The 7,813-nt window shown below is 43.5% G+C and overlaps 1 protein-coding gene across 1 annotated transcript; it reads left to right on the forward strand.

Annotated features, from left to right (window-relative positions):
- The first annotated feature begins 5,260 nt into the window (after window positions 1-5,260).
- On the forward strand, window positions 5,261-5,848 carry LOC113888605 (interferon omega-1-like). The gene has a single exon (XM_027535643.1). It carries the CDS (start codon window positions 5,261-5,263, stop codon window positions 5,846-5,848), a length of 588 nt encoding a protein of 195 aa, XP_027391444.1.
- Window positions 5,849-7,813: the final 1,965 nt, after the last annotated feature.

Consider the following 7,813-nt stretch of genomic DNA (forward strand, 5'->3'; position numbering starts at 1 on the left):
TCTGTGCAACCCCATAGACGGCAGCCCACTAGGCTCCTCTGTCCCTGGGATTCTCCAGGCAAGAACACTGGAGTGGGTTGCCATTTCCTTCTCCAATGCACGAAGGTGAAAAGTGAAAGTGAAGTTGCTCAGTTCTGCCTGACTCTTAGTATTGTACAAAACATATCTACACATTTTGAAATTTTACTAGCAAATAAAATAATCACATGACTGTACCAAGCACACCATGATATTTAGTGGGCATCAAATCAATATGCAATCAGTGCATTTGGCATATAAGATGCTTATTAGGTAGGAAATGGTATATTAAGTGTAAACCTACATTATGCTGACATAAAAAACATCTTGATTATGAATTTTAAAGCACTTATCTGTATGAAATGACATTTTTAAAAAGTTAATAAAACTCTCCAATGCAAAATTATGTATAGATTTGAAGCTTAACATAAGATCCTTAGTTAAAGGAAATGAGAAGAAAAAAAGATATTGCAAATTGAGATGAATTATTTACGGTAGCTACTGGGTCATAAGTTTCTCAAATATGGCTTTCCCTCAATTGAACTGAGATGAACAAAGAAGTAATTTTTAAAACATTATAGATGATTTTGCTTCCACTGAATCCAGGAACTTAAAGTTTTGTTTTAGCATAAGGAATATTTAGACTTGGTGTGAGTTTTAGACCTCTTTATACATTTTAAATATTTGCAACTCTTGAACGTTGCAGGAGAAATTAACCATTTATATTAAGTAAAATCATTTCCCTTTCCCCAGGGCCTCCTGTAAGTCTCAGTCTTGTCCTCAAGTCTTCCCACTGGATGGTCCCAATATCTAGATTACTGTCCAGAATGTAGATGCCTTTCCCCTTTCCCCAAATTAGTTTTTTTTTTTTTCCCAAGAAACAACCTGGAATCTGAAAATGTGCCACAACATGCTGAGATTTCCAGCCATCTGTCAAGGCATAAATGGGCACCCGTGTAAACTGCTCTGGCTAAAATCTCCCCCCAGGAAGGGGAGGATGGACTCAGGGGCAGGTGCAGAAATCAAGTTCTAAGCCAAACCCCTGCAAAGCTCTCCTGGGCCATCTGGCCCAAAAAGGGAGGTTCCTCACTGCTTCCGAGGCCCCAGGCTCTCCCTGGGCCCAGAAGCACCTAGCTCAGATGCAGGCTCCTACCTAAACGGACTCCCCGGTTCTCCCAGTGGACGTGGAGCTGGAGTTCGAGGCACTGGACCTGGAGACAGGTCTACTGAGCGAGAAAGGCCAGTTGCTCTGTTACAGGGAGTTCTGTGGTGCCCTCTCGGTCGCTGCTGCTAAGTCGCTTCAGTCGTGTCAGACTCTGTGCGACTCCATAGACAGCAGCCCACAAGGCTCCCCTGTCCCTGAGATTCTCCAGGCAAGAACACTGGAGTGGGTTGCCATTGCCTCCGGTCACTGGGGCACAGGAAAGGCAGATTTGAGCATCTTGGTGAGCTGGAGCCGTGGGACTGAATTTCACTGAAGTGCTGATATGGGGGGCTTCCTGGTCTCTCAGAAGGAAGCAGTGGTGATGATCACCATTCTCCAGGGCTGGAGAACATCACCCTCCGTGCCATCAGGGAAGGGGTTGGCATCTGGTGAGCTTGGTGATGCTGCAGATGTTGGGCTGTGCCAGCCTTTATCAAGCTGTTCCCAGCCCCTTCCCACAAATAAGATCTTTAAATAGGTCAGAATTGTCACTTTCGGCACTTTTTAAAATTTTGTCTCCACTGAAAAACTTTTCCCTTCTATTCTGGGCATCAGAGAATGTCACAGCTTCGATGCTTCCTTTGTGTTATTACACTGGAAATGAAATACACTCATGGAAATGTCTCAATCCAAAAGGAAATATTCATCTATATAAGTCAACTCAGCTTGAAAGAAAGACCTGAGCCTCAATCTCTCTTCTTTAGTCTAAAAGAAAATTTAGAGGTGTGATTCCATACTCTATTGTGAAATTTTTTAAATTGCACCAATTTTTAAATTGCCATATGTCTCTGCATTTCCTTTTGAAGTGTCTAATACATAAGGTTTGAATTCTTCAGTTATTTACAGGGCTATAGCTCCTGTTTTCTGGTGGTCTAGAGATAATAGTGGCATATTAACGAACATGGGTTAATTTGTAGCATTCTCTTCATTCTCTCATTAAAGTGTGCTGACCACATACACAAATGTGACAATGTGCTTGGCGATGTGGATTCCAGGAGCGTCAGGAGGGGATCATAACTGCTCTCCTGGGAGCAGGGGAGAAGACTTTGGAGGCAGGACGAGGAGGAAGGAGGCAGCACGTGCTCAGAGCAGCTGAGGGCCAGTACTCAGAGCTGATGAAGAGGAGGGACTGGGAGCAGCAGGAAGCTACTCTCACAGAATCAGGGGCTCCTGAGTGTAGCCGACACCAGATGTTCATTTCATCTTCTAAAACATCAAGACAACTATAGTAGCAGTCACAGAGGACATCCTTTAATTCAAATAATTCAAAGTTTGAGAAATAGGCTGAGAATGTGGAACTTAGGCAATGATAGCAATCTTTCATATCAATATAAGCAATAGTAACCTCTTTACTCCACCCTCAGTCCAAGCAAGAGCAGCTTTGACTGCAAGTTCCTTAACACAGTCAAGGGTCTGCATGTTGAATCCCTAAGTGTTCATTCTAGGAGAGGGAAAGCCCGCAGGACTGTGAAGAGCCCAGGAGCCCAACTTTCCTCCCTTTTGAGCAGGGCCTTGTACATAGTGGAGAGAAATCCTACAGCACTTGAAGTACTTTGCTGAGGAAGAGATTCTAGAAAAGTTTTCCACTCTCCTAGAATTCTGATGTCTTGTTCCTGGTCAGGGAACTAGAGCCTACAGTCTACAACCAAGACTTCCCATGCCACAAGTAAAGATCCTATCTGACGCAAGGAATATGGTAGATCCAGCATGCCGCAACTAAGACCTGGCACAGCCTAATAAATACATAAAATAAATGCATTTAAAATTCTTAAAAAACCCCAAGAAGCCCAACCCATCAATGTGATCATAACACAAGGAGAGATATTAGGGAGATTAGGGTTACAATCAATAAAATTGTTATCATTTTTAATATCATAATTATTGTTACCTAGATTAAGATCAGGATCTTTTGGAATCATTTCATTCCCTTTCATTCTAGTTTTTTCAAAGCAACTTCTCATTGCCCAGGTGGATTTGTCACAGATGCACAGCAAGGCTGGTCTCCTTGACCCTGTGAGAGAGGGTTAGTGTTCTAGCAATGGGAGTTCTGATTGCTGTCTCCCATGAGCTAGTGTGTGTGACTTCTTCCTTTTCCCCTTATACAGACCACATATGGATTAAAGGAAAGAAAAATCAGGTGGCTGGTCTTACAAAGCTGAGGGCAGTCCAGGGACTCAGGACTTGGCCTTCGTTGAGCTTCTCTTAGAGGCAGCCATGTCTCAGCCTTTCTGTTGTTCATATTGACCTGATCCTTCCCCTCTGCCACAGCCTAGGCCCCAGCTATGCGGGACTGAAGTTTGCTAATCCAGAATACATCAGTGTCAGGGAAGCCACTTCCTTTCTTTCATATTCATGACATTGAGACTTACCCTTGTTTCCTAGTTGCCCACAAAACAACTGTGGAATTTTACTTTCTAGTAAAATTGCAAAGAGAAACAAAAAAATCTAACCTCTTGAAAGTGATGCAGCTCCTCGGGCTTTCTTTAGTTCCCTTTCTTGTTCTCACCTCATCCTGAATTACAACCAGAGAAGGAGCAGTGAGATGAATCTTGTCCAATAAGTCACTAAGTGAATATAAAAAGTTTAAATTAAAAATTACACTCAAGGAAAGAAGGCTATTTCTCCTGATCTAATATATTGGGTCTCAATGCCTAAATTCTCAGAGGAGACAGAGAGAGAGGAACAGAGATGCCGGGTGGAATCAACTGCCTGAACAAACAACTGTAACTCACTAGATTCTGTTACATAAGCTTCCACAAGAGACAACACCAGCACTGAACCTCCTTCCTCCAGCTCAGAAACTCTGAGCAGAACAAGTGTTGAACATTTTAATTAAAAGAGTTGAATAATAGAAACTATACTTGGCATAGTAGATATTATTTATCTGGGAAAAGCAAAATGACTGTGGTTGGAAATTCCTTCACCAGCTTACACAAACACACTTTTGCCCTCAGCATCTGAGCACTGCTGATATTTTGGACATCGGGGGAAACGGGTCAGAAGAGGAAGTCAACACCGAGAACTTGGCTCCTTCAAAGAAACACTCCAGGGGAGAGATGGGTTCAGGAAGAGATTTATTTTCCCAACAAATAAACAAGCCCTCCACAGAAGGAGATTTTGAGGCCACAGGATGTGGTGAGCCTGTGCGCAGGGAGGGAGTCCAGCAGGTGAGAAAGGGACTCTGTCACTCAGAGGACAGGGGGTGGCTCCATGTGATCTCTCCCTTCTGAGTGAGGTGCTGCTGGGGAAATACAATTATCCTGGATTTAGAGACTCCTCACCCATGTTCCCTGAGTAGAACCAGGATTCTGGTGGGGGTATTGGCCCAGTCTGTGGAGGATGACAGGTCTCCAGCAAGAAAATGGTGGAAAGAAAGGGTGATGTCTATAATGGCCCTGATTTGTGGTTCCCTAAAACAGAACCACATGGACCTGCAGGAACGTGTTCTAGAAGGAAGAAAAACTCATGGACTGATAATAATCAGCCTCTTCTCTAAATCAAACACTAAGGAAAACCCATCATTTGTTTCAAAGAGATCAAAAGCCACAGTGATCTGGTAAACCCCTAAATAAATACAGAAACCATAGGGCTGAGGGAGCCTGGCTTCCTAGGTAAAGTGAGAGGGGAAAATGGAGCCTAAGATGAGGGCTACAAATGTGTTCCTGGACAAGAGGAGAGGAACATTTATGCATGAGAGACAGGGAGCAATATGTGTGTAATTACAAATGTACTTCAATTCTAACATAAGACGAAGACCTTCTCATTTGATGATAAATATCCATTTGGATAAGCATGTCTGAAGTTACTGGGAAAAGGTAAAATTAATAGTTTAAATTGATGACAATTTCTTTGACCATATTCAGAATACATAACAGAAAACCAAAATAGGAAGTAAAAGTGTATAGAAATGATTAGAAAATGAAAATTACTGTGTTCCCTATTTAATGGCCTTGCTTAGAAAGAGTGGCATCAGAGAACCTACCTCAAGGTTCCACCAGACCCCGTCTCAGCCAGCCCAGCAGCAGCCTCATCTTCCCCATGGCCTTCGTGCTCTCTCTACTGATGGCCCTGGTGCTGGTCAGCTATGGCCCGGGAGGATCGCTGGGCTGTGACCTGTCTCAGAACCACGTGCTGGTTGGCAGGAAGAACCTCAGGCTCCTGGGCCAAATGAGGAGACTCTCCCCTCGCTTCTGTCTACAGGAAAGAAAAGACTTTGCTTTCCCCCAGGAGATGGTGGAGGGTGGCCAGCTCCAGGAGGCCCAGGCCTTCTCTGTGCTCCATGAGATGCTCCAGCAGACCTTCAACCTTTTCAACACAGAGCGCTCCTCTGCTGCCTGGGATACCACCCTCCTGGAGCAGCTCCGCACTGGACTCCATCAGCAGCTGAACGAACTGGATGCCTGCCTGGGGCAGGTGATGGGAGAGGAAGACTCTGCCCTGGGAAGGATGGGCCCCATACTGGCCATGAAGAGGTACTTCCAGGGCATCCATGTCTACTTGCAAGAGAAGGAATACAGCGACTGCGCCTGGGAAATCGTCAGACTAGAAATCATGAGATCCTTGTCTTCATCAACCAGCTTGCAAGAAAGGTTAAGAATGATGGATGGAGACCTGAACTCACCTTGACTGATTCTTACTGACTAATCCACATCACCCTTGCACACTCTGGTGTTGTCATTTCAGAAGACTCTGGTTTCTTCTTTAGCCACCAGATTTATTGAATTAGTTCAGCCAATACATAGTAATACTGTATTCATAAGCAAGTAGATATAAAAGGGGTATCAGTCCATAAGCAATGACTTTTTGATGTTATTTATTTATATTTTATTTATTTAATGTATTCCTTTATCTCAATATTTTATATTTTCATATAAAATATATATATATGCTTACATTGTATTAAAATTTGGAAAATATATTCCCCTTTCTATTTCATTAAAATTGTAATTTGTTTTATTTATTAAATACTTATCAAGGTAAACTTCTTGAGTTTTTTTTTATTTTGAAAATCTAAATCCTTATTTTGTCTATATATACCTATCACAAAACGGTGTTTGTTCCCTTTATACTGTGGAACAGTTCTATCACTTTTCAACAAATGTCCGTCAAAAGGTGGAGTTCTTCAAGCTTTCTGGTGGTACAGTTTTTAGGACTCTGAGTTTTCCCTCCAGGGAGACTTGGTGGGGAACTAAGTTCCTACAAGCTGTCGAGGGTGCCAAAGAGAAAACAGGTAGAAAGGAGATTATGAAATTGTAGAAAATGGTTAGTCTTGATGTCATAGGCGTAACTAATTTATACCCACTCATTAAAGAATGGTTGATAGACATATCTGAGGGAAGCAGTCACCTCCTGCAGGAAAGCTGATGCCATACGGTGTGGACTGGCTGCTCCTGACTCCTATTCCTCTGCCTCCCACCTTCTCCTCAGCACTGCCTAACTGAGCAATTCACTCCCTTCCACAATACCTTCACTGCCTCCACACAGGAGCTCTGTTCTGTGCTGGTTTCTTCTAGCTGCATGGTGTAGTCAGAGTGGAAGCCCAAGTGAAAGGAGAGTCCTAGAAATTCCAAAACCTCTGAATCCCAGCTCTGCTATTTACCAACAGTGTGACCCTGAAAAATCTCACAAACACAACAGGTCAGTTTCCTCATCTTTCATTTGAGGACAATAAGAGTAGTTTTCACAGGCTTACGGTTTGGATTCAATGAGTCCATATCACACAAGAGGCATCAAGCGCTCCTGGCAGAAATCATCAGGACAGTGAGAATCACGGAGTGGCTGCCCTCAGGGGGGAGACAGGACAGCCGCCCTGAGACAGAGACTGGAGGGCAGCATGGAAAGGTGCTGGCCCTTTGGCAAAGGTATTTTCTTTCAACTTTGGTGGTTTCATAGTGTTTTCAGTGTGAGAACTTTCCTTGCTGTATGCTGAAGAGAATTCCAATTTCTGGGTTTCATATCTCCAAAAGCACTCCTATGAGTTCATAAAAAGCTCTTTGAGAAAGATGAATTAGCAGAAAATGCTTTGATGTACTACAAAGACGAATAATAGGGAAAGAACAGAGATCTCATATCAATCCAGAAAATCAAACACATGCAGAGGCAGGAAGGAAAGAGCAGGCGCTCTGAAATGTATTTCTGCCCTCTAGTCCTCCGCTGTAAGGGTTGGATCCTAGGTCTCTTTTCTATAAAGTCCCTTGTCCATACTTGCTGGCAATGTCACCTCCAGAAGCCTCTGCATTGCTGCTGCTGCTAAGTCTCTTCAGTCGTGTCCAACTCTGTGCAAACCCATAGATGGCAGCCCATTAGGCTCCTCTGTCCCTGGGACTCTCCAGGCAAGAACACTGGAGTGAGTTGCCATTTCCTTCTCCAATGCATGAAAGTAAAAAGTGAAAGTGAAGTCACTGGGTTGTGCCTGACTCTTAGCGACCCCATGGAACGTAGCCCACAGGCTTTTCCGTCCATGGGATTTTCCAGGCAAGAGTACTGGTGTGGGGTGCCATTGCATTCTCCGCATTGCTACTGAAAGGCAAAACCCAACAAAGAGTTCAGAAACCAATTGTTAACCTTCTCATACTAAAGAAGTGGGAAACA

The sequence above is a fragment of the Bos indicus x Bos taurus genome, unplaced genomic scaffold, assembly GCF_003369695.1.
Source record: "Bos indicus x Bos taurus breed Angus x Brahman F1 hybrid unplaced genomic scaffold, Bos_hybrid_MaternalHap_v2.0 tig00000169_arrow_arrow_obj, whole genome shotgun sequence".
NCBI lineage: Eukaryota > Metazoa > Chordata > Mammalia > Artiodactyla > Bovidae > Bos > Bos indicus x Bos taurus.